Source organism: Pleurodeles waltl, chromosome 3_1 (genome assembly GCF_031143425.1).
Source record: "Pleurodeles waltl isolate 20211129_DDA chromosome 3_1, aPleWal1.hap1.20221129, whole genome shotgun sequence".
Taxonomy (NCBI): Eukaryota; Metazoa; Chordata; class Amphibia; order Caudata; family Salamandridae; genus Pleurodeles; species Pleurodeles waltl.
Window position 1 is genome coordinate 918,988,272 of NC_090440.1, and position 27,321 is coordinate 919,015,592.

Genomic DNA, 27,321 nt, shown 5'->3' on the forward strand with positions numbered 1-27,321 from the left:
CTAGCATATTGTTACCAGACTTCCCAGCAGACAGAACAGAAGCCTTTATCGCCTTCCTAAGGTTTTCTGCTTCAAAAAGAGTCCAACCTGTGTAGGGAGAAACAAACTAACGCTGGTTAATGTGCCACCGTCTTTAGATATTACATCTTTAGATAATAATTTGACCACATTCTTGATTCAATAGTGCAGCCCATCAATTTCACTTGCAGATCTAGCCCAGGCACTGCCCATTGCAAAACATCGCCCTCCTCCATGATTGCTCTTACACTATACAAACTTTGCCACTGATGAGAAATAAGCCAGTATGTGCTGAATACAATTTCATGAAGTGGTGGGCCATCCATTCCTCAACTGTGTTTATGTAGTGCCTCATGTCCGTAATCTTACATGGCAAAGGTATATACAATTTCAGATCATCAGCCGGCTGGTGACCAGAGATAGGGTAACACAGCATATCATAATATGACATAACATACCTCCTTTGTAAACTGCACTGTCGTGCAGAGGGGTTTCTTGGTGCTAAATGATTGCTGCCCAATTCAATGATATTCTTTTTATTGACTCAGGAGAAAAAAAGGCTGTTTGACCTGCAGGGACTCAAACATGCCACTATAGGCTGAAACACAAATGTATACATTTGATCAATTAGGGCACTGAGCCATCATACCCAGCTAATGCAGATTCCCAGTCCATCCAGCATTGTGCCTAGAGGCTTATTATAGATTGAACAACTAGAAAAGCAAAATGGATTCCCGAGGCATCCTGTCTTAGACTAATTCAGCGTCCAAATCAGAACTGTCCACTGTCAAATTTTGGGTATAAATTAAGAGAAAGAGGGAAAACCAGTTTAGGGCCCTGACAGAAAACCCATTAGTTCCTTCAAAAGTACGGATGGGCAATATATTCCACTCCTCCAACAAAATTGGTGGTGGAATTTTGGCCACTCTGCGTTACGCTGGTAATGCAGAGTTCCAGCCAAAGGAGTTTTTGTCGAGTGTGGCTCAAACACAGTAAGTTTTCAAGGGCAAGGGAGATTTGGTGACCCCCTGGTTTGATTTTCAGTTGCTAGGAGGGCACCCAGCAAGATTTCTCCAATGTAGGCGTTCACAACTGTTCATGGTCAGAAAGCTGCTGCTTGAGTAGAAAATCCACTTGAGCGGCAGCAAAATTAGCTCAAGAGGTTGCGCCCTCTGGTGCGCCGTATGGTACCATTTGCACTGATTTTTCCAAATGGGACGCACTCCTGGCACTAAGTCACAGCACGAGCAGTGCGACATGACAATTTCTGCTCATTTGCAGATTTCCATTGAATCTCAGTTTTTTTGTAACTCAATGGAATTTCGCTGAGTACAGCTCTGTGAGCTCAGCCCGGACCGACAAAAAATCTTTTGAGGCCCCCATGTTCAATCCTATAAATGCAACAGAGAGCTTCATGTGGACCAGCAGGCATGCACCTCATCAAGTATGCATTTTACCTACCAATAAAAAGTCAAGAAACTAGATCATTTTGTCAATCAGTATGTGGGTATAACAGTTTTATATGTATGATGCATTCAATGAGTTTCCACACGTATATCCTACCTGAGGATAAAGAGAGAGGGGGAGAATAGTTAGATGTGCGGTAAGTGTCAGTACTATGGTGAGCACCAGGTGACTCTTCAATCTGACTTTGAAGAGAGTAAAGGAGGGTGCCTTCCCTTATACTAAGAGGTATATAGTTCCAGGTTTTAAGGGGTGAACCTGAGAAGAGGTGAGATAAGGTGAAGGTATTGGTGCAACATTTGATTTCTAGGTGGAATTGTTTAGTGCTCCAAAGATGCCTTAGGGTGTTTAATAGTCTAAGATTCTTCCTCACATAATGAGAAAAGGTGTCATTGATCTTGAAACCTGGTAGTGCTCTTCTAGATAGTGGCTGAACCACTGCTGCACCTTTCCACCAATATGTAAATGAGTAGACAGGGTTCTAAGCCATATATCATCATCATCCACCATATCAAAGGCCACAGAGACTTTGAGAGGAGCAGGAGGTAAGTTCCACCCTTATCTTGCAGGTAGTAAGAGTCATCTACTGTTTTCAACAATGTAGACTTCTGCTACTGGAAACCTATGCTACCACATTTCAGGCCACTTAAACTGTCATTTTCACTGACACTCAATCAACAAACAAAAACTCTTCAAACACCTAATGCACAAATACAAAGCCTTACACAACATTGACCCCATGTACCTCAACAACTACCTAAACATCCACAAAACTATCAGACACCTCCGCTTAGCTGGACTCCTACTTGTACGCAATCCCTTGATATGCAGGATCAGATCCAACGGTCATGTCTTCTACTACCTCGCACCAAAAGACTGGAAAAACCCGCCTCTGCACATCAGAGCCTCCTCCTCAGTTCTTGAATTCCACAAGGAATTGAAGATCTGGCTCTTCACATAGCCCTGACTCAGACTTGATCCCAGTGCATTGTACACATACCATAACACAACATCACATAGCATAACACACCATAACCTAATGTATGTAACATAACATAAAAGATGGGCAGAATATAATATGCTATTTATTACTGTTGTTGTGGGAAGGAAGAGGCATCATGGCACACTCAACGTGTTTCCCTTTAATAAATTACACACTAGCTGCAATAGTGTCAAAGCTTGCATCAGAACGCCATTTTTTGTTTTCTTCCTAACTTTGGCAGCATTCAGATCTGTCAAGCGGATGACAAAAAAAGAGGGATAGTCTCAATAATTCCATTTCCGTTTAAATTCCCATACGAAGTTTTGCTCTTTGATACATAAAAAACAGTCGAATGAAATTGCACAAAATATGGTGTGAAGTTAGAACTTTACTCTAGAAAGTGTCTTTTTTAGGTTGGAGTAAATATGTTAATTCGTTTTTGACAAATTAGCATTTGAAGAGATCCCTCAGTTTGGGAATAAAGAGGTTACAGTTTAGAAAAGTTTACCAATATGTGGATAATAAAGGATCCACGAACAGCCTTGAATCCACTCAAAATACACAGGGGCGGATTTACACGCCCCTAGCGCCTTCCTGCGTCACATTATCATCTTTTTTTTTACTCTAATGTGACATTAGGAAGGCTTCTTTGGTGTGCCGTATTTACAAAGTGGCGCAAAGCTTTGCACCCCCTTGCGCCACATTATGCCTAAACCGGACATACTGTATGCAAGGAAAGCGCACAAACATGGTGCAGTGAAATCGACAAGATTTAATTGCCCCATTTTTGGCATCATTTTTAACGCCTGCTCAGAGCAGGTGTTAAAATTACGCACCGATAGAAACCTATGGGCCACCTTGCACCTTGCTGCACTAGCGTCAACATATTTGATGTTAGTGCAGCAAAGAGCCACAAAAGCATAAAAATTATGACGTAATTGCCCTAATGACTGCCAAAGTGCTCTGTTTCTTGTAAATATGCCCCTCGGATCATCCTGACTAGGGGATCATATTCTCTCATCAGCCACTTCAGAGCTAAGGATCCAAAGTAGGATTCACAGATCCAAAACGATCTGATTGGCTAGATGCAACATGTGAAATATTGCTGCAGATAGCATTACAGGACACATTTTTGAAAGGACATGTAAATGGGTATAAGTGGGTAGGGTGAACACATGGCCCCGGCCCATGTGATGGAGGTCCAAAGCCAAACTTCGCTAACAAACACCACCCCTGAGTTTTAAAAAGTTTTAAATTGCAGGCTAAAGGTCCGTTGCCTGCACCCTCAGTTCCTAACGAGGACCTTCTATGTGGATTCAAGGATATTGCCTCGATTTGAGGATATTTGGAAGATCCTCAAATCTGAAAATAAATAAAAATAAAAAGGAAGAAGTGTCTGGCCATGCACCAGACCCTGTGGCCACCTCTCCCATTGCTTAGGTTGTGTGCAGCAGGTGTTGGCTGCCCAAGGAGGATTGGGTGCTGCTGCTGGCTGGAGTTCAGACCTTGCGGCAAACCCCCACTGCACACAGTCAATGGCCGTGCATAGCATCAGTTGCACACCAGTGATGTGATGGGTGGAGTGGCCAGGCCCTGTGCTCCACTCTCCTGCACACAGATAGAGGCGTATGTAGTAGAGGTTGGGCACCAGCAATAGGTTGTGCAGCCAGCATGGCCAGAGGACAGGCCATGCAGCCAACTTCTACTGTCTACTGCTAAAGGTATTGCACAGCGGGGATTGGAGTTAATTTAAAGCAATTTAATTATATTTGTATAAAAATAATGTTACATTAATTTCTCAAATTCAAAAAGCTCATTGATACGTTTTAAAATAAAACACATTTTTTATGTGTTTTTAACATTAAATTATGTATTTATACTTTTAAATAGTTTAAGTAATTTAAATCAAATAATATTATTTCCTGTTGATTGTATTTTAAGACCCTACCTTCAATATTTTGTGCAGAAGGGTGTTGAACTACTAGCAGTTGGCCATGTGTTGTGCTAGACTTAATCCAGCTCTGAGCTGGAATACATTTACTACTGCTTCGGGTAATTTTTGGCTGTCTGCAATTAGCAACGGACTTCCTCTTTTTTGGGTGGCTGCATGTCCCTTCATAAACCCCTCTATCACCTTCCCTAAACACATCCTTACTCGTCACCTTTAGTTGTAAATATTCCTCTTTTTCCTACCACTCTCTTGGTTCCTCCCATACATACTGCTAAAACGTATCCTTAGGTGTACTGACACTGCATAGTCGGGCAGAGATCAGTGCACATAAAAAGATAGGAGTGATAAGGGACGGCTTCCGCACAATAGCATTTTGTCAATAGCATTTTGTAGTATGTTAGTAGTACTATTGTAGAATTACCAAGCATACTCCAAATTGAAGTTTGTGACAAGCCCCTTTTATATTCATTTTCTATGTGGAAGTCCTGTTGCTTTAAGTCACAGCTCCTGTGGTAAACTCAGAACTCCTTAATGAAACCCTCTTCCCCTAACAATGTAATTGGGGCCAGATGTAGCAGGCTTTTTCCACAAACCCTGTTTTGTGCTTCGGTAACCTAGTTACCGAATTGAAAAACGGGTTTGCGAGTTGAAATTCGGAAGAGGTGTTCCCTTCCTAATTGCGAGTCGCAGTACAATGTAGGATTGGTTTGTGACCGCAAATGCTTATTATACATGAGGTGGGCCTTTGCGACCCCCTTGCGAATTGCAGATGGTGTCAGGGACACCATCCAACATTCAGAATTGGAACTCGCAAATTGTGAGTCGCTCTCACTCGCAATTTGCGGGTCGCAATCCTGAATGTTGCTACATGTGGCCCTTTATTACTAGCTTTGCTGAAGTTCATACCCTGTACCTGACCCAGTTAACAATAATACAGTTTCTTAACACAGACAGACAGTTGCGCGCACTCATTCTGTATCACGGGTTCAACCCCCCTTTAATAGTCTCTCTCCATTTTCTTGACTCCACCCAGATTCCCTCACACTGGCCCATATTTATGGATTTTGAAGCAAGACACTGTTAGTGCAGTCTTGGATCAAAATCCATTGCGCCTGTTAGCACCATTCCATAGTGCCAGCTGGGCGTCATATTGATGGAAAGGTGCACGGTGGCGTAAAGGACAGGCTAATGTCTACAGGAAAGACGCTAGCCAGGGAGGGGTGTGGCAGGAGGGGAAAAGGTGTTAGTGGGCCAGGAATGACGCTAGGCTGGTAAGCAGCAATACAAATGTTGCTAACCAGCCTAGCGTCATTTCCTGATGCACTACCACCCAAACATGACTCCCATCTAAGGGGCCCCCAATAGCACTAAAATAAAAAAATAAAATATAGGCCCTCATTACGCCAAGGTTGAACCGCCGAGCGGCCGCCTATGCGGCCGCAATCCCACCAGCCACATTACAACATCCCTGCTCATGTTGTGAGAGTTTCCACCTGCCGGCCCAGCGGGGATGTCGGCTGTAACATTGCAGCTGGCTCGTGTGCAGACAATGAAAAGCAGGGTGGGACCTCCTGCACTGCCCATGCCAAGTGAATGGGCAGTGCAGGGGCCTGCAGGGGCCCCACGACTCCCATTCCTGCCAGCCTTTCCATGGCGGTCTCTACCGCCATGAACAGGCTGGAGGGAAGGGGAGTCATAATCGCCAGGGCAACGCTGCAAGCAGCACTGCCCTGGCGGATTAAAACCGCCGGGACAATGAGGGTGGGAAACCGCCGGGACAACGATGGGGAGAAACCACCTGTCCCGGGGGTGTGACCTCGGCGCTACCGCCACGGTCAAAATATGGCGATTTGTACCGCCAGCGTGTTGGTGGTACTATCGCCAAAACAACAGGGTTGTAATGAGGGCCATAATTTCCTCTACTTACCCAGAATGGGGTCCCCCGTCCTATGAATCCTATGGTGTCGCTCTGGGGGTGTTCCTGGGGCTTGGGGTGGGCACCTGTGGGCCCATTCCATGGTGTTTAGCCATGGAAATGGGTTCACAGGTCCCCTAATGCCAGGTCAGACCCAGGTGTTAAATAATGGTGCTAAGCAGGCTTAGCAACATTATTGGGTCCACCTACTCCTTGCGCTCCATTTTTGCACTGGAGTATAAATCAAGCGTTAGGGGGTTAGCATCATATTGTGGACGGGAACGCCTACCTTGCATCTAATTAGCTCAAGGTAGTTTGCCACATCCACAATATGGCGCTAAGCCCTATATTTTGACGCTAGAAGGGTCTAGCGTCAAAATATAAATATGGAGTTAACTTTGCACCATTTTAGCATAAAAATAAATGACGCTAAAACGGCACAAAGCAGGTATAAATATGCACCATTGTATCTTCTGACCTATTTGCACTATTTTGCTCATCATTTACTCTGTCAGGGACCATGTCCCCCTCTTGTTCTTTCAAGATATCCAAGATATTACACTTTTTGTAATGTGGCATTGTGGGAGTGAAAAAATGTTTGATGTTACAAAGAGTGGATGGCAGAAACAGGAGATAAGGTGGGACTGAGAGCAACGATTGAGGTAATACCTTACCTTGTGATTTTGTTGCCTTTCGAACTTTCGTGCTTTAGCCACTATTAAATCTCATCAACTTTAATCTCCCTTAAACCCTTTTTTATTTCCTCGTGGAATTAGTGGTTTTTAGCAATATTGCGAACAAGGCGCTAAGGTAGCTGTCAGCTGTCTTGACCCCCTTGAGTCTCATTTGTTTGGTAGATGATCGAGGCCGTGGCCAGGAGACAGTTGCTTTAGCACCTATAAGCACTAAGAACAGATGAGTATAAGTGACCACCCCTGCCTTGTTTGATAGGGGGCACAAGGTCATGCTGCGGGTGTTGTCTTGCTCAAAGGCAGGTGTTGTGTTGTAGCCGGTGCACAGAAGGACAACACAGACACAGGATGGAGAGTGCTCACAACCAACTTTATTTTTCTGACCGCTACTCTCCTAAACTGCTTTTCCCACGTCCCTACGCCCTTTTATCCCTACCCCCACGTCACTAGGGACGTGCTCCAACTTGCGCATTATTGCAGGGGGAAACACCTGTAACCCCCTTGGGTCCACGGGGGACTGGGCTTGCCCACTCCTACGGCAACACTACATCAGGGTGGGTGCAGTAGGATTCTTAAGCCCTCCCACCATGCCCAAGAGGCACTGGTGTATTGCCGTACTTGCTTACCCAAGTGCAGGTGGGATCATTGTTCCACCACCTTAACCAAAGTTGGACGGGTCTTTATTTGTCCCACTATGTCTATTTGTGAGCGGGGTATTTAGAGTACTTGCCCAATGGAAAGGAAGTATTTTAAAGCTCATCTATGATCTACCAATACATGAACAATTATTTTTTTTCCAAACTCTGGTCCCAAGGCAATTTATCATTGGGCATGCACAGCAGGGGATTGCCACGCACAACCCACTGAATAGTCAACACCCATTAAGCACAACAGAAGCCATGAACAGCAGCCGTTTGGAGCTCTAGCCAGGCTATGTTTCCAGCCTTTGTTATGCAAGAAGGAAGCCCGGAGCCCATCCTCCAGTACAGCCAGGAGGATTTTGTAGCTCAATTTGGTATTTGACCAGGTCCTGCACCTAAATCACCTCACAGCTGACCTCTGCTGTGCACGATCAAAGCCCTGTGCTAATCGAGATGAAGCCAATTCATCCTGAATAAAGACTTTGGTGATGTACAGCATGGGCTGGCTGGCTTTGGCACAGTCCCTTTCCCACGCATGGTGCTTTGCTGTATATAGCTTGCTTTGTATGTTGGGCCTAGGTGGAATACATGTACACTGTGTTCTGGTGGGCTTTTGGTAAGGCCAGGGCCCTATCCCAGTGTTTCGTAGAATATTCAACTTTGTACCCAGAAAAAAGTTCTAAATAAAAAATAAATTTTTACATTCAGGTTTTCAAATTATTACAAAATGCCTGCTTGCAGGTTTCACAATTCCGGGGATCTTGTAGTAATAACTCATATTTATTTTTGGGTCAAGGTCTGCCTCACTGGTTCCCTTCTCCACGTCCCTGGGGAGGTCAGGTGATGCTCCCAGTACTACTCCTATGCTCTTCCTCACACTTTATTTTCAGGACACACACCTTGATGCCTAGCATCTTGCCAGTGCAGCATATATTTTCAGTTGCAACAAGCCTTTCAGACCATCCGGATTCAACGATACTCAAAGGATCTTTTGTATCCTGCAACGAATGAGGGGAAAAATGCCCATTCATCTAATAGGATTGGTTTATTTTTCAGATTTTTTATATGTGAATGCTCTGTGGATGCAAATCTGGAGGGCATCTGCCACTTAACGGGCAAGCTATACAGTTGATAATTCCTTTGTAACCCTCCTGACTCCTTATTGTAATACAAACATCTCAAAACCTACAACTAGATTTACACCGTAGCACAAAAAACCTACTCCGAATAAATGTCTACATTACTGCCAACATTGCCGTAATTCCATTTAGCGGTATTTTGTAGTTGTGTTGAGCAAACGTTTCTAAAGAACATTGAATGGAAACAACTTTTGTTGCGTTTTCCAAATTATCTTCCCTTGATCCGAATGAAACATAGCATGCCAAAATGTAGCCAAATGTATCAAGTGTGGACTTTCATGCGGACTTGTCAAACAGTGTCAAAGTTATAATCGGACCAAACAATATTTTCACTGAAACAGACACTTAACCATAAATACTCATTCACTGTCATTGACATTCAAGCCATAAGCTTGGGGTTCTGGCTAGAGGACAAACTATCTATGATCCATCAGAACAATAAATTTGCAGTCACCTGCTTTGGCATTATTAAATGGCTTTAAAAAATCATTGACTGCCTTCGCCCTCACCTCAGAGGACTGTAGTCCAAGCTCTCCTAACTTCCAGATTAGACTATGGTAATGTCCTTTATTTAGGAGTATGGAAAATCATGATAGGACCGATTCAGACTGTGCACAATTCAGCCACTTAACTGTTACTTCACCCTCCCAAATACACTGCCTCAATCAGCCTGCTCCACAAATTGCATTGGGTACCTGTGGCCCGGCATGTACATACATATGCTCTATGCATACATGTCTTTCTGGCAATGGGCCTCTGTACCTTCACAGGTGTCCACTTCGCTCCAGTAATCTTGAGTTAGTGGCAGTACCCAGAATCACGAAAACTCGCCAAGGGGGTTAGTCATTTGCATACCTGGGCCCTAAGCTCTGGGACGCCATGCATCTGGAACTAAGAGCTTGTCGCTCTTTGACACCTTTTCATAATCGGCTTAAAACGTGGCTGTTTACATCATCTTAATTTGTTTTTACCAGGTTTGCTCCAGAAACACCTGTTTGGTTATTGCTCATGAGAGGTGTCTAGAGCGGGGAAACCTTATCTAGGTAGGCATGCGCCTTATAAAACATGTCTTCTAATAATAATAATAATACTGATAATAATAAGCATTTGACCACTTACAAGGTTAGAGGTGGTTAGGCTAACACATTCTGTGTGCAGTCAAAATCCATGACCTGTAGATGTTTGCCACAGAGAGGGTAGGCTGTAGTCAGGTCCTGAGCCACCCCTTCTGTGCACAGCCAAAGGCCATGTGCAGTGTTGGTTTGACGAGGTGGAGATGAATGAAAGTCCATGATGTAGGTTTGAGAGGGACTTGGGGTCAACCTCTGCTGCACTCAGCCAAATGCTGTGCATTCAGCGGTTTGACTACACAGGAGGTACTATGAAGAGTTGGATTTAGTATGTCATAACAAAAACACTGGAAAAGTTTCTTTTAGAGAAAAGTATGGTTTATTTGGTCCATAAGTCATTTACAAAAGATATAAAGAAATTTCCTGGAAAAAAACGGTTAAAGTGATATCATCTTTAAAAATAAAATAAATAAGATACATCAGGAAGCTGAGGTCAGTAGAGTAACAAATCACTCTCTGCAATGTGCACTTCTCATGACCAAGAAGCAGTACCTCATAGAAGTAACAGTCTGGAACTAAAAGTCACAAATCAGATGTAGGCGCAAAAACGGGTTTGTCGTTTTTAACAGGCATTTTTTTCATTTTTGGTTGTGAATCTAACTCATTTTGATAATAGTGATCCACTTATTTTCTTCTAACTCATATGCAAATCTGTCAGTTTTGTAGGGCCTGGCAATTAATGGATGAACACATTGTGCAGGGAAAGAGTGTTTAAGCTCAGTAGCAAAGTGAAGAAAATGGACCAATACAGAGTACTGAGGGCCTAGAAAGAGGCCTGACCAGCAAAGATTACACCAGAGGAGACTGAGAAAAAAGGGCAACAGCACGACAAGCCCCAAAAAAGTGAAGGAGCAAGAGAGGCAAGTTCAGACATTCTCCAGGTAAAAGCTCTTTTATCTGGTCTACCCAAAGCTGGGAGCTGCATTTGTATGCCCACAGTTTTCTCCCTTTGTAGCAGGATAGTTACCAATTGGAAAACAAGAAAAAGACTGAGAGGCTATTGAAGTTTTGGCTCTCTAGGTTGGCCCTTGTGGATAAGACAATTGCTATGCATAGGCTAATGAGCAGAGGAAGATGGGCATGTTGGGCCAAATTGCCTCAGAGCCCAATGTTCGTGGTGACAGCAACAAAGTGGTCCATTATGTACCAGCTGTGGGGATTTAAAAATCCTACTTGCCAAACTATGTGGTGCCTGGCTTTGTGGTGAGTGATGACATAGGAAACTGATTTATTTCTTTTAAGTTGGCATTGGAGATGCAAAAAAGGAGCATTAGGGGTCCATACCATTTTGAATGTTACCTACCCAGAGGAGGAATGGAGTTCTTACCTTAGATGAGACACAACAAATAGAGAGCTCTCACAAAAGCATCAATTTAAGAGGTAATCTATAATGTGATGATAAAGGAGCACCTCTTGAATAACAATTTTACCAAGTTCAATCACTCTAGTGCTCTGCATTGATTGATAGTTGTACCATACACAGTGGGATAGTTAGTGCCTCTAGAGTAGTTACTGGAGGGACGGAGCTGCAGAATAAGGAATGTTCATGGTGGGAATTAGGCAAATGCCCAGGCTCAGCATATGTAACCTGAGATAAAATATCATGCTCTTGGTTGAACCCTTCCATGAAATGTCAGAAGTGCTGGTTAAAGAGTGTCTGTGCTTCAGTGGTGTACATCCCCAACAGAAGAACACAAGACACCTGAAAGGACGCAGAAAGAGCCTTCATCCAGTAGCTCAGGCCCAAAACGTTTTCCTAGAGTGAGGGATGTCAAAAGTTGCCTGCATTGCAATGTGGGAAGACTTAAATGGACCCCATCTGGCTACGTAGACCTGAGGCAGTTGCACAATACCATAAAGTGGCAAATTAGAGGTGTGGTTGACAAGGGATGGATGCCTTAAGGTTTGATACTCCAGGGAGTGCCTTGCCAGGACCTGCAACTCATCCTGACCCAGCAACCTAGCCTGAGAGTTGATTGGGGTGTCAAGGCAAATTAACTGGCTTAACAGTGTGACTTTTGAATCCAATGACCTTAAAGGTAATATGGAGAATGGTGAGACCCTCTCACCTGGGGGCAAGTGTACCTTGCACATCTATTACCCGCCAGACCTTTGTGTGGACCCAGTTGATGCAGGCATAAAAGGAGTCTTCATTCTTGTGTTTACTTTCTGAGAGATTTATCCCTGGGATGTATGCTTCCCACAGAACTGAGGGAACTGAAAGATCTTTAACGGTATCAGACACTAGGGACCCAGAGGTAAGATCATGCACGCCCATAGGCTAGAGGTAAGAACTACCGTATCATAGAATTTATTAATTCACACTGGGGGAATGCTCAATGGACCAATTATTTAAATTGACAGGTACTAACATTGCCACCTCAGGTTTGGTCATACTTGTCCTTTGCTTTGCGGTTTCCCTGCTGTCACTGTTTGCCTTTATAGGGGATATGATGCTGACACTGGAGGTAAAGTGGAATACATTACCAGGATGATGGTCATGGGGCTGCACGTTACTGAACGAGTGCAAGTGTGATGTCATTGTCCTTCTCATTGATGGGATCCACTGTAGGGAATGTGATGCCATTAGACAGGGCTAATGGTTAAGGCAGAGACAGGGAGAGGGGAACTGGTAGGTCCAGGAGGGTCTACAACTATCCCCTGCAAAGTCAGTTGTATAGATTTGACCCATCTACATGGGCAACTTTAAAAGAAGGAAGTGGTTATTTATCTTGCTATCCAGCTAAACAGAGACCTTTTTCACACTATCCGATCACTGGACCAAATAGTGCATAATCTATGCTACTTACTCAGAGGCCAGCAAAATTGTACATAATCTCTGCTATTTTTCCACCTACTGGCTGAGTATCTGAAACGTCCCTAATTAGCTGGCAACTAGCTAAATAGTAGAAATTATGTACTATTTCACCAGTGATTGGAAATATAGTTTGAAGGAGGCCTTTACTTAGCAGGATAAGAAGAAAAAAAGCACTCCAAGGAATGTTAGGGTGGCAACCATTTTGTAATGGGTATGCAGCATCTCTGAAGCATTTGAAAGTAAGTGCATATACAAATATGCAATAATATGGATAACGTCAAGGGAATGAATTAAGCTAAAGTTTTCAATTTTGAGTAAAACATTTATTTCATTTAATGTCAAAATAAGAAATGTAGGAATCAAACGTTTGTTTCAAGAGATTCAGGATATGGCACACAGATATTTTGTGTGCAGTCTAAGAGTATTTATCAGCCATGCCAACAGTCACTCAGTCAAAATCTTTATTGGGATTTTCAAAAAATATCCATAAACGAATACACATAAAAAAATTACATAAATTAGTTAAAAATGAATAAAGGGCAGTAGATTCCTTATATGTATTCTTCTGTATATTTCCTTATCCTCTTTAGTATCTAGTATTCTAGCTTTTTCGAATTCTGCCTCCTGACTATGCTTCTTTGTTGTCTTTAACTTTTCTCCAATGTATTAGAGATGAAATCATTAACTCAACATCTTTCCAGCCAAGAGAAATAGTTAACCAGCCTACACTGATTTGAGGATTTCATAGGCGCCACACCCAAAAGGGAAATAATCAATGTGTCTAATTACCAATAATCAAAAAGGACAATCAATCTGCCCTTCTTAATGTGCTTGCACAGTCTGTCTCTAACCTCTTACATTGTATTCTTTGTGGATTTTGAATTCACTGCCCAGCTTCCTTCCCTGAGCATGTTGGGATTTTATCTTTAACTATTCCTGAAACCGTTCTCCAGTATCTCAGTGACCCACAAACAGCCTATTCATTCAGTGTTATTTGTATAACAATTCTTTCTCATGCTGCCTTATGGGCAGTTTTCACTTCCCGACTGTCCCTGCCATCCAGTGCCAGCGGTACACTTTGGGTCGCTGGTTCAATATAAGCCCTTCCCTAGCCATCCCACCAGAGAGTGGGTTGAGAGTATAACGCATGGGCAAAGAGACAAATTGCGGTGCATGTTGGCCATTAAAAGAGGATTCTGTAGCGGGCCTGGTGAAAGTTCATGCACCAATTATTGATAATAACTAGTTCCTTTACTCTCCATGGCAATACCAGTTCCTCCTACTTGGACCGCTCCTGTGGCCCAGACTGCCTATGCAGCTATTTATATACATCCACAAATCCCACTTTCAAAATCTTCTTAGTTGTAAACATCATGTGTACCTGAAATTGATTGGTGATGTCTATGTGATGGCTATGTAATGGTTCCCAATGCATGAAATGAAATGCTGTCACTCTAAAAAGAGCATCCTGCCACCTATGCAGGTATCCAACTAGTTGCTAAACCTACCGGGAAATGGAACTTTAGGATTCAAGGACCAGGTCATAACCAACCATGGGGTCATTCGATCAGCCATTTGCAAATGACATCAGGTAAAGAGAATAGCCAGGTTTTTAACCATTTCTTAAATGCTGATTCACTCTCAATGACACTCAATGATCTCAGAAGCTGGTTCCAGGCTTTAGACTCCAATACAGAAATAATAGTTAACAAATTAACATTAGAGGATCTCAAGGTCTTCTGAGTCCTGTAATGTGTAAACCTGTCAGATAGGTACTTGGGACCTTTAAGAAAAACCAAGGTCAGAGTAAAAAAAAAATTTGCTTATGAACAGGAAACTAGTGCACTTTTTTTTAGTACATGTGAGACCAAACAATTTTGAGGAAGCTTAAGAACAAGCTTGACTGTAGCATTCTGCACGACTTGGAGGTTATGTAGAAGATCTTTAGTAATCCAGAAGTAAAGGCTGTTAAAATAATCAAGCCTTGAAGTAATGAGAACCAGAGCCACTGTTTTCCTTGCTGCCAAAGAGAGAAAATCAAAACGTTTTTAATGACTTAATTAAAGAGAAACACGTACCTGATACAGATAAAACTTGAGAACGGAGGGAAAGAGAGCAATTACATTTGACACCAAGATTCCAAGCCGCTTAACAGGCGGAGAAGGATGGGTATGATTGTCAAGTCTCTACAAAGGAGGGTAAAACAAATTGTTGGTACAGAGTAAAAATATCTCTGTAATATCCGTGTTGCACTTTAGGGTATTATGATCCATCCAACAGATGTTATACTTTAAATGAGGTTCTTAAAAATAAGTTAAAAGTCAAATGAGTTCTTGGTGAGCGACAAGATCAAGTGGGCATCATCTGAGTAAGAAGTGGCAGAAATACTGAGCGAGCCAATAAGTGAAATAAGAGGGGAAATATGAATGATAAATAATGTTGGGCCAAGTGATGAACCCTCGGTATCCCATAACCTAAGGTTTTTTTTCCTCTGAGGAAAACAGGCCTAGAGATACCACCTGCCTCCGGTTGGTAAGAAGGGACTGAATCCTGGTCCAAGCCTAGCTATGGATGCCAATCTACTTTCGACACTGAAGAAGTACTGGATGGGACACTGTATTGAACACAGCTGACAAATCTAAGAGAATTAAGACTGCATTCAATCCTTTATCTAGTGTCACTTTTGTAGTTTCTGATACTTCAAAAAAGGGCAGATTCCGTGGAGTGCCTGGTTGATAAAATTTGAGAACATAAGGAAAGAGAGCAGCCAAATTTGACACCAAGGTTCTGAGCCTTCTTAACAGGGATGAAGAATGAAGGAATCTTTGAGAAAATCCACAAGTTGCTAGATGACTCGTATTTTCAACATTCTAGTGGGGGCTGGGAGGAGGGAGATAAGCCTGAAATTAGAGAGAACATTAGGGTCCGCTGATGGCTTTTTCAATGCCAGTTTTACCACTGCCAACTTCATCTCTCAGGCACCAATGCTTAAGAAAGTAAGGCATTGAGTATGCCATTAACCATCTGATTAATGACTCCCATAGCTTTCCTCAAGATAGCCAGAGGATATGGGTTAAAAGGGTAACCAGGTTTGCAAAGTAATAGGGAACATTTAGGTTACTGAAGAGAAATCTGTTGAAAAGCAGCCAATTTGGGCTTAGGATAAGCAGTATCCTGATGGAGGCAGTGAGAATTATCAAACCCTTTACCAATACAATTAAAGTTCCTCTGCACAGCAATAATTTTCTCCTAAAAAAATAGGAACGATTGTCACACAGAATTTGAGAAGGAGCAATATTTCTCCCAGAGGCTTTGGGTAGAAGAAATGACTTGGAAATCTGAAAGATCTTCTGGGGTTATTATTGCCAATTCAATTTGTGAAGTGGAAAATATTTTTTTGCCTCTATCAACTTGATACCATGTAAGGCAGGTTTGTATTTGAGTTTGTCTTCCACCCTTCCCGACTTTTTCATCTATCTACCTATCTAATAACCGGATTTATGAATATGATATCAGTACATTATGCGCACAACTGTGTCAATCCTAGTGTAATGATTGCACTGACATATTGGTAATTTTTGTAATTTCTTAAAACTGTTAGAACTGGTTTCTGAGGTCACAGGCAGTAAGATTGTTGTAACATATCTGTGTCATTTATGCACTCACTAATTAATCCATTAATCTATCCAGAAACTCACTCAACCATTGTTATCCGTGCAGCTAGTCAATCATTTTCTGTCCATGCACTCTATTATTATCACATTCACCCACTCACTGATCCACACCACCACACACATGCAAAGTCATCAATCAATGAAGAATAGCTTACCCTTGTTAAATAGCCTGAACTATTTTCTTTACGAGTGCTTGTTATTGCTGACAACAGGACTGACATGCATGCTGCAGCATTACCAGACTTTCAAACAGAGGAACATTTAGCTTATTCTTGTAGAAAAGCTATAATAAATGGTCACTAGGAGCCCCACCGTCAGAGGAACACTACATTCTCTCTAAAAGTAAACCGGGAAATGTTGCCCCCCTTTGACATGTGGCAAAACGTAAGGGCTTGGTCTTTTTAATTAGATTGTCAAGTTACATTTTCATGGCTGTGAATTTCATCTACTCTAGTATTCTTAAAGTCTGCTGCTCCCGAATTTTACCCTTTTCCCTCTTCTACTATTGACTGATGGTGTGTATTTTCTTAAAGGTCGTTTAATGAGGTGTTTTCTATTATTAAAACTCTACTTTCACATAATGCTGTGCGATGCATGAAAATGAGAATAACAGATGTAGATATTTGGGAGATATTTTTACAGCATTCGTTTTTAATTTCTCTGTTTTTAAAGCGTGACTATAATTTCTTCTCCAGATAAATACAGTTGATAAGAAAATGACCTTCTCAAACGTCCTCTACGTTCCTCCGGATACTTCAGGTGGCCTTATAATCAGCAGTATCCTGAAGATCAACTTCTCCTGCACATATAACATGACAATGCAGACGAGCCTGCAGACGGCCCTGCGTCCCATTATCGGGTAGGTGGCTGTGGAAAGGGCTGAAAGCTCAAAGGAAACGATTCCACTTAAATACCCATAACTACTTTCTCATGTATTTGTTTATCCTGTGCTTCTTATTACCCAAAGTTGTTCTTACTCTCTCAATTGTGCTGTATCACACATTCTCTGTGGCAATGCATGTCTTCTTAAAGTCAGCACAAATCACCGAGAGAGAAAGGGCAGAAGGGGATACAGATTCAACATGAGGAAATAAAGATAGCAAAGGGGAGGCATCATTTTACAGAAAAGTGGAGTATTAGTTGATGGGGGTGAGAACTCATTTAAAAAAAATAATCACAATTCTTGTCAGGGCGAACTACTAGCCTCATGAAATAAACCTGTTCTTAGCCCTCTTGTTCCATGACTCAAAGCATCCAGGCTTATTTAGAGGCAAAGTTATAGTGTTTATGCAACACCCAGAAAGTAATGAAGTGAAAACACAACTCAAGAAACAGAAAATGCTCAGCGTCGAGCTGGGTGAAACCGTTGGCAAATGTTGTCAGTGTCACTCCAATGCTGTTCAGTGTCTAGTGAAGCTGTCGATTGGGTGCTATTGTGTCAATGTTTGGTTCAGACACAGATCAGTTGTTTTTTGGTGTTGATGCTCATTGTTGAAGCTGGCGAAGCTTGCACTTAGGCAGGGAGGAGTATACTCTGACTACAACCATAGGTCTAGAACCAAGGGGACAATACTTTTGGGTCAGACCTCATTCCCACAGAACCCAACAGAGGAGACCATGTCAGATCAAGTTGTCACTGGATTGGTCAGCCTCAAAGCAGGAAAAGACCTCTAGAAGCTTGTTGCATCCACGCAGCTTGAAAAGGAGGCCAGCCTACTCACCCTTGGAGTCATGTCTGGAGTCTTGGGTTCAAGGCAAGCAGGTTCCAAGATCCTTCATGTTCTTCAGGCAGCAGGGCAGCCCTTCTTCTGATTTTTCTCAGGTCCATGTTCTTAGGAGAGGTTTGTGGAGTCTATTTTTATGTGAGCCTGTGGGTGGATGGCAAGTCTTTGTACACCCCTAAACCAGTTCTGGTCAGATTGTCCCAACCCACTGATTTTGGTGCCAGCCTGAATATAGAGACAAAATGGAGACAAGCATAGGTGTGTACTTCATCTACCAGTGACAAGGTAGGCATTGTTTGAAGCTCATTAAGGAACTACACTTCCCGTAAAACTGAAAAAAGTACTACAAACTGTGAAATTGTAATAGAACAACCGATGAGACATGGAGTTAGCCCAACACTTATCTAGACTGAAAGCAACAAATCCTCTTTTCTTGAAGCGAGTAAATCAAAAAGTTATAGAAAGAAACCATAACACTGAATGGAAGGTAATGAGCATAGTCAATAAGTCTGAAAAACAATACAAAATATGATGAGGAAAGTGGTTGTGATACAGAAGAATTCGATGGAGACGTTCAGAGGGTTGCATCCGCGGGGATATTTCATCCAATTTAGGTGGAATTAGCAGAGGTGGAAGAAGGTGTAGACACTGCAGAACAAGCAACCAGGTAGGGCTAATAAGAGTGGTGGGATAATACGCGCCTCTGTGTCTTTAATAAAATCTACCCTTTCTGACACCAAGGCTAAGAAAATTTCAATTTTATTACAAGACCAGAGGCTCATATTATGCATGTTCCAAGCATTTTAATAAAAGAATCAGAGACATGAGAAATAGGTTTGCAATAAAAAGGTCTGAAAGTATTGGCATTTCACCAGTCTGCTGATTTGAGAATATTGTGCAAACTAGCACGGCCCAAAAATCCCTAGAGGTCGTAGCCCCTCTGACGGAATGGGTGCCAAATATATCAGTATCAATACCAGCTAAGGAAATGATTCATTTCACCCAGCGGACTAAAGTGGGGCAAGAAACAAGTTTGTGGGGTTTCTGAAAAGAAATGAGTAACTGAGTAGAGGAGAGAGATCTAAAATCTGCAGTTTGTGAAACATAGATTTTAAATCAATCCTCTATGTATAGTTTTGGTTTGCAAGGGAAAAAGGGATATTGAATTGTCGATTAGCGAGTTTTGGTGCACCTGGCACCTGAAAGAAAATTCCAAGGGGTGAAAAGTGAAAAGGAGACACATCTTAAGCGTTAACATCTGACACACATTTTAATAAAATTAAACATATTAGCATTGCCAATTTAGCAGGCAAATACTTGAGAAAAAGAGAAACATTATCTTGCCATAAAATAAAAAATTTTAACACCAAATTAACATCCCACGTTGTGTTACATTTGGGAACCGGAGGTTTTGAAGATTTTACTCTCTTTAAAAGTCGACAAACCAAGGGATGTTTTCCAATGGGTTTTCCATCCACTCGGAGGTATTCAGCTGAAATAGCGGATCTGTAAGTATTGATTGTATGGTAGGCTTTTCCTTGAAAAGCTACAGAGGCTGAGAAATTAACACCAGCTTTACATCTGCTGAAAGTGTATCTGAATTCCTGTCCATACACCAGCTATGTCAGGCCAACCAAGCTTATTTTTTAAAGTTTTGAGGTGCCCTTTGCCTAAGATTGTTGGATGAGGTTGAGAGCTTCATCTGCAATTCCTGGGGTTTTCCAGGAAGACTGGATATTCTCCAAGCGGTCACAGAGAGAATGAACCTTCTTGAACCATGTTGTGTCGAAGACACTGCGGGACTCCTGCTGAGACCATGTACTTCCAGTCGAGAATTGTCCACATCCTGCTCTCCAACCTGTCCGACTTGCATCAGATTCTAAGATAGGATTTGGGGCAGCAGAGAAAATTTGGACTCTGGATCTAAAGGAATGGGGTCTGAGTGGGCTGGTCCTTTGTGGAGATGTTGGATTTTTAATATTTAACGAGCTTGATAATGTAGAGGACTCAGAAAGATTGTTTGAATACAGGAAGTTAGAAGTCCCACAAGACGTGTTAGGGATCATATTGAAAAATGAGTGAGCGATATGAAATGGGGTATCTATTTCTTTATAAGATTTACTTTGTGTTGAGGAAGTTGAAGAAATAGAGCATGGGGTGTCTATGAGAAAACCTAGAAATCCTAGTTGTTGAGAATGAATTAGAGATGACTTTTGTACACTGATTAAATACCCTAGATGAAGAAGATTTTGGCAAAGTTGTAAGTGAAAAAGAAGTATCAATTTTTCCTGTGCCATAATCAGAAAATAGATAAATGATTACTCTGATTCCCTGAGCTCAACTAGTTTGAGAATCTTGGTGAAACACCAAGGAGCCAAAGAAAGGCCAAAGGGAAGAGCTTTGAATTGGAAAAACAAGGTCTCCCACTGAAATTGTAGAAATTTCCTGTGAGAAGGATGCATTGGAATAGAAGATAAGCATCTTGAAGATCTAATCTGACTAACCAATCACTGTGAAGTAAAATGTCTCTGAGGTGGAGAACAATTTCCATTTTGAATGGTAATACACTAAAAATATTGTTGAAGACTTTGAGATTTACAACAAGCAGAATGTTTTGTTGTTTTTCTGTACTAAAAAGATGGTTCTGAGAAAACCTGTGGGATTTAACTGGATTTGTTTGATAGCCTGTTTGGAAATAAGAGACTGAATTTCTTCTTGAACCAGATTGGATTGATCTTGCGAAAACAGAAGCGGACAAGGACGTAACAATTGCATTGGGGTTTGCTAGAGTTTTATGTAATAACCTTGAACTGTTTGTAATATCCAGGAATCTGTGGTGAGATAAACCATGCCTTTGGACACAATGCCAATCTGCCTCTTACGGGAGGAGGGCCAAAACTGGAAACTCTTACCTGAGTATTGTTCTCCTTTGTTCCTATACCCTCTTGAGTGGAAACATCTGGAACGATGGGGATGGGGTTTGTAGCCAGGTGTCAAAGGTGTCAAATTTGGGGTTGTTGATCAAAGGAGTTCCTGTTGAGGGATTGACCTCTTGTGGAGTAGCAGCCTGCACTGGTCGTACAAAAAAACATAATCCGTTCATGATCATTTTAATATAGAACAAAGAATATTTTTTTTAGAAACATTAAGATTTCATGTCATCAATAACACAGTGGCCCTCATTACGACTCTGGCGGTCTTTTCCAAAGACCACAGAAGCCGCCGCAGCCAGCAGACCATCAGTGCTGGAGGTCTGCTGACCACCATATTTGGAGTTGGCGGAGGAAGTCCGACTCCATCGGCCTGGCCGATGGGGTTGAAGAGGTGGATGCGTGGCCAGTACCGCCAAGCCAGCAAGACTCCGCCTGCCATATTATGAGCTATAATACGGCTTGCCAGAGTTTTGCTGGTGTAGTGGTGCTGGCGGTGCAAAACTGCCAGGACCCATCACCTCCCAGACAACCAGCTCACCGAAAAAGGTAAGGTGATCATCCAAAAGTGGGGGGGGGGGGTAGTTTTGGGTGCATGGGTGTGGTGTATGCATGTATGTGTGCGAATGGGAGTGTATGAGTCTGTGTTTGTGAGCGAGTCAGTGGGGGTGTCTGTGTGCAAGTGTGCTGATGAGGGGGGTGCGTATGTGTGAGAGTGCGGGTGTGTGAATGGATGTGTATGGTTGGGGGGTTGTTTGTGGGTGTATGTATGTTGTGCAGGGGGTGTCTGTGTGTGCGTGTCTGCATATGTGAGTGTGTGAGTGTGAGTATGCGGATGGGGAAAAGGGGTTGTGAATCCGTGCGTGTATGAGATTGAATGTGAACGTTTGTGTGCATGTGTGCACATGAATGGGGGTTCATGTGTGCATTTGCATGGGTGTGCCTGAGTTCGTGTCAGTGTGTGAATGCATGTTTACGTGTGCGTCTCCAAGTGAATGAGGGTGTATGTAGCGAGTGCGCGGGTGAGTGTGGTGTGTGTTTGTAAGAGTGTGGACGTGTGTGGGTGCATGTGTGCATGTGTGTGGATGTGTGGGGGTGCGTGTGTTGGCAACAGGAATGGGGATTCCTGTCACTGGGTGCGTTCACGCCAGGGTTTTCGTGGTGGGGTGACTGCCGCAGAAAACCTGGTAGTCTGCAGCCACGTCAGTGTGGAGGTTTGGTTTCTGCCAAATCCGGCAACTTGTAATGCGGTGGTCTTTACCACCGGCTTTGCAGCAGTAAGACGGCCACAGCAAGGCTGGCAGTCTAATGACCACCAGCCTCGTAATGAGGGCCTTAGTTTTTAGTTTGTGTTTTACAATTCCTAAACATTAGTAATAGTATGGAAGACTCATCGAGGGGCAAGTAGTCTAGAGACCTTGAACATACTCTAAACATGAGAGCTTTGCTGGGGCGCTTCTGCTATATTTTGTAGCTACTACATAATGCACTTTAACTACCGCTGTTGTGGTGGGGAGGAAAGCACCAGTCTATAGGCCCTCATGTCCTGGATCAGATTTTGAAGTTCCCCCTCCCCCCTAGCTCTGCTTCAGTTGTTTGCTTACTTTATGTAGCACTAGGGCCTAAGCAGTTTCACGCAGGCACCCAAACAGTGACAAACAGACGAACACAGCAGTTTGGGTATTTGGCTGGTTGACCGAGATCTGGGCTGCAGTTTATGGGACTAATTTACAAAAGGTAAACTTACACTTTTGTGTAAGTTTATGATTGTTTGCTATTCACAAATGTTCTTTACAATTAGTAGTGTTACGACGGTGGAGTCTCCACACATAAAAATATAGGACAGTTCTATTTTTTATTTGGAAAGACTCAGCAGTCGTAAAGATACTACCTTTGTGAATAGCAAGCAATCATAAACTTACACGGAAGGCTAAATTTACATGTGTGAATCAGGCCCAAAATTGTAAATTTAGTCTGATACTTCAGTGATTCAAGCACCATGAGGAATTCCAGTTTAAAAGTAAAATCGCAATTCTAGTTTCCAGTCATTAATTTTCTAAGACTGACAGGCAGTTTTTCTACTGCTGAACGTTAAAAACTGCTTTTCACAATCACTCTTAAACTGACAACATTTTAACACATTTTGAGTCCAATATCAGTCCTCTGCTTTTCACTTCCACTGTGGTCATTAAGAACCAAGGCCACTTAGCTGTATCCTGCAATGTGTTGGTCCTTAAAGACCACCCAACCTATACCGCAGCAGAATCAGAAGATCGATTGATTGATTTGGAATTTATAAAGTGCACAATAACCTGAAGGAGAGTTCTGACACTAATATTGAATTCACTGAGGTGAACGCTCAAGTTGACCAACTAACTGTTTCAACTTTCAAAATTCCACTTTTGAAGATTAACAATCGTAACGCACGGACCCTGCTTATGGTGTAATATTTCTACATTATCCACTGAGAATAATGTGTGCCCAAGTTGGTCCTGTGATGATTACCCTGGTACGAGAGTTACGACCTAGGTACGATAAAGCGTTTCAAGCATGGTATTACATGAACTCTGTGGCCTATATTGAGAAGTGTAGTGTAGAAATGGAAAGAATAGACCTGTGGTTGCTGGGTGTTTAGGGGGTGAGGGGGGGGGGGAGGAGGGGCTCCATGGCATTCGTGTCCTAAAGCAGTGCTTTGAATCAGAAAATCCGACACGTTTTTCTCAGCGATCATTTACATTAATCGTACACATGTATTTTACCTTTATCTGATTACAGTAATTAGTTTTGCATTTGCCATGTGGTATAAAGTAACCACTTTTTGAAGGTGTCTAATATGTTTTTCCCAGTAGTAGGGGGACTCATTTTGAAGACAGTGGGTCGGGTTGAATCTTGGGAATATGTTAAAAGATGTGGTTGGTCTCGCTATGCCAATGACAAACTTCTTCTCCTGTGAGCCCCTTCTAAATTTGTAGTACTTCAAATGATTGTGAGCAGCAGTTCAGGTGCGAGCCAGTCTTGCCTCACATGGGAATTGAAAATTTGCTGCTAATTTTTACATTATTTCTAAATCTGAATGTATCCTATAATCGTGAACTTAAGCAGCCCAAACGTCATCATATTTTGCCTTATTCCTCTTCAGACTGTTGGCCACTTAGGGCAGTATATTAAACACAAAAGATGATGGGAGGACGCTTGAAATAAGTCTAACCACTGCCAATCGCTCTGGATAGCCTTTCAACCTATTGTTCTTTTGCCGACCATGCCACCTCACACTAGACAGTCCAGGCCAAACTACTAAACCAAATCCTCTCTGACCCGAACACAAGCAACATAAGACCAGTTCCACCCTGATAGGGGCTCTTCAGTCATGTACAGCGTTGTCCAGTGGTACAGTAAACATGGGACACACATCTGGGCATACTCATGCCCACTTAGGGAGGTACAACAAGCACAAAAGGTGAGGGGAAGATGGTTGCAATAAGTCTAACCACTTGCAATTGTTTGGGGTAGCCTTCCCAGGTGGGAGCAAAGAAATTAATCTGGCTCCAGCTGCACCCAGGATGCGGGCTGGGTGGGCTGCTGGGTGGAGAGCTTGCAGTAGTAGTAGGGGCCTTGGCCTTTCCCCGTTCCCACCAACCATATCTATGTTTTGGGTAACCCAGGTGGGCACCCACTGTAAAAAAAAAAGAATTGCTTTCTCTCATCTGCACCAACTATGGAGTCTGGATGGGGACCCTGGAAGGTCCCACCGAGGTCTTAGGGCTCCCCCTGCACCCTTCCAACCATGGTCATGTTATACCCTGAGTGGACACCCATAAAAAGAAGAAAAAAAAGAAGAAGCCCTCAGCCCCAGCCTCCCCTCAATGCACATATGAAAGGATCCTTCACCTGCACTCTGCTTCTCCTCTCCTGCATCACCACACCATCTACTCCAGAACCCACTACAAACACATCAAGAGCACCCAACACCTACCAGTGAAAAAACACTCACATGCAAGCCCACTCCTCGCTAGCATACATGCTCCTCAACATCCACTCTCTCAGCAAAAACACCCCAGAGATTTTGGACCTGCTGGGAGACAACACCCCTGATATGCTTTTCTCACCATAAAATGACTGACCGCAACATCAACACCAGACATCACTTGAGCCATCCACTCCAGCTACAAAATCATTTGACTAGATTGCCAACACAGACCTGGAGAAGTAATCGAAATCAGCAGCAGTACCAACTCATAAACCAACATGGAACACCTCAACTTCAAACAACAAGCCATAGACAATTTCACCCTAAGCAGAACCTTGATCTACCAACCCCTGGAGCCCTGAGGCAACTTCATCAGCAACATCATGGACATTGTCACCCCACTAGCTATTGATTCCACTGCCTACATTTGCATTGGAATCCATAACTTTCACCTAGAAGATCTGACCAACCCCAATTCAACTGCTCTCCTTGAAAACCTCTGAAACCTCAGGCTCACCCAAAACCAATGCAGACAGACACATCCTAGACCCAGTTGTCAACTCATTCAACAGCACTATTAATACACCCACTCCCACCACTTGGACTGACCATGCCAGTGTCAGTTCTCAATCAACATCCCCCACCACAGAAGAACCATCATGACTGCCCATGACTGCTGACACTGGAACAAACTGTTTGAGGTGGACTGGGTTTCCATCCTGCAGAAAAACTAACCAGAGCCCACAGGCCACCTATGAAGTAACATCAACAACATTAACAAATGGGTCCCCGCATGCGTGGATATCCTGGCCCCTCGGGAAAAAATAGAGCTCAGAATGACCAAATAACACTGCAAACAACTGGAAGAGAGATGACAAGCGATACATGAAGTATCAGAAAAGGAAACATTAAAATCTGCTCAGAGACACTACCATCAGCAAATCCAGGAAACCTAAAGGAAGACTCTAGCAGAGAGCATCAACAACAGCTCGAACAACAGCAAAGACATTTTTGCTCTAATCAAAGTCTTCGCCCACAAGCAACACCTACCAGAAGCTTCACCTCAACCCAAGAACTGTGCAACAACCTCTCAGACTTCTTCTGCAATAAAATTACAGCCACCTCCATCAGCTTTGACCAACAACAAGACCCCATCAACACTGCAGTAAATCTTCCTTTATCAGAATAAAAGTGCCATCCTACAAACACTGAAGCCCATCACCACAGAGGAAACCATGGCTATCATGAAGGTCACTCACCACGTGTCTCTGTCTGACCCTTGCCCCTAACCAGGCCTGGCTCACGGGAGAGAAAGGGGGTGGGGTAGCACGGCGCGTGGCAGGGGGAGAACCTTAAAAAATATTTAATAAAAAACAAATAAAGCTTATCTTTTTTTTGTGCCGCACCGCTCCATCTTTGCATTGCAGGCACAGGCTCCCAGCCTGCCATGGAGTCAATCCTGACACTGCATGAAAGCAGCGTTAGGATTGGCAGGAGCGCACAGACAGGGCACTCCCAGGCAGACTGGGAGCCTGTGCCTGCTTTCTCCAGCCCTGCAACACATTGCCAGAATTGGAGAGAGCACAGTGTACATGTGTGTTTGGCCAGCCTGAGACGGCACTCCCCATCTGTCCCTGTTACGCCCGTGGCCCCACCCCTTTTATAGTAAAAACATAATAAACAGGGTTTATTATGTTTTTACTATAAATGTTTTGCAGTTGCTGCTGCTGGCGGGGTGGGGAGTGATGCCCCTGTCCCTAACACACTTTCAGCAAAGGTTTTACCTCATCAGCAAAGCTCTGACTCCCATCCTCTACACCTCCATCAACACAGCCAGCTTCTCAATAGTCTGGAAGCATGCAGCTGTCAATGCTCTCCTGAAGAAGCCCTCAGCAGACCCAGCCAAACTCACAAACTACCAACCAAACTCCCTTCTTCCATACCCATCCAAGGTCCTAGAGAAGGCCATTAATAGACACCTCTCCAAACATATCCCAAACCACCAGCTCTTCAACACCACACAATCAGGTTTTAGACCTAACCACAGTACAGAGATGGCTCTCATAGCAGAACAGATGAGATTGGATGGTCCTCGAAAAAGGAGAAACAGCAGTCCTCATCCTTCTCAAACTCTCTGTAGCTTTCAACACAGTCTGCTACCCAATTGTGATCAGATGACTTCATGAGGCAGGCATTCAAGGGCCTGCCCTGCAATAGATATGCATCTTTCTTACCCCAAAAAGAAATGTCATTTTGGGACTCCTCCTGGTGACCTA

At 43.1% G+C, this 27,321-nt stretch overlaps 1 protein-coding gene across 1 annotated transcript in view; it reads left to right on the forward strand.

Moving 5' to 3' along the window:
- LOC138284759 (uromodulin-like) overlaps positions 1-27,321 on the forward strand; it is a 175,522-nt gene that overhangs the window by 114,593 nt on the left and 33,608 nt on the right. The window contains exon 6 of the mRNA XM_069223896.1: positions 17,120-17,283. Coding sequence (XP_069079997.1) covers positions 17,120-17,283 — 164 coding nt within the window. The remainder of the gene's footprint in view (positions 1-17,119; positions 17,284-27,321) is intronic.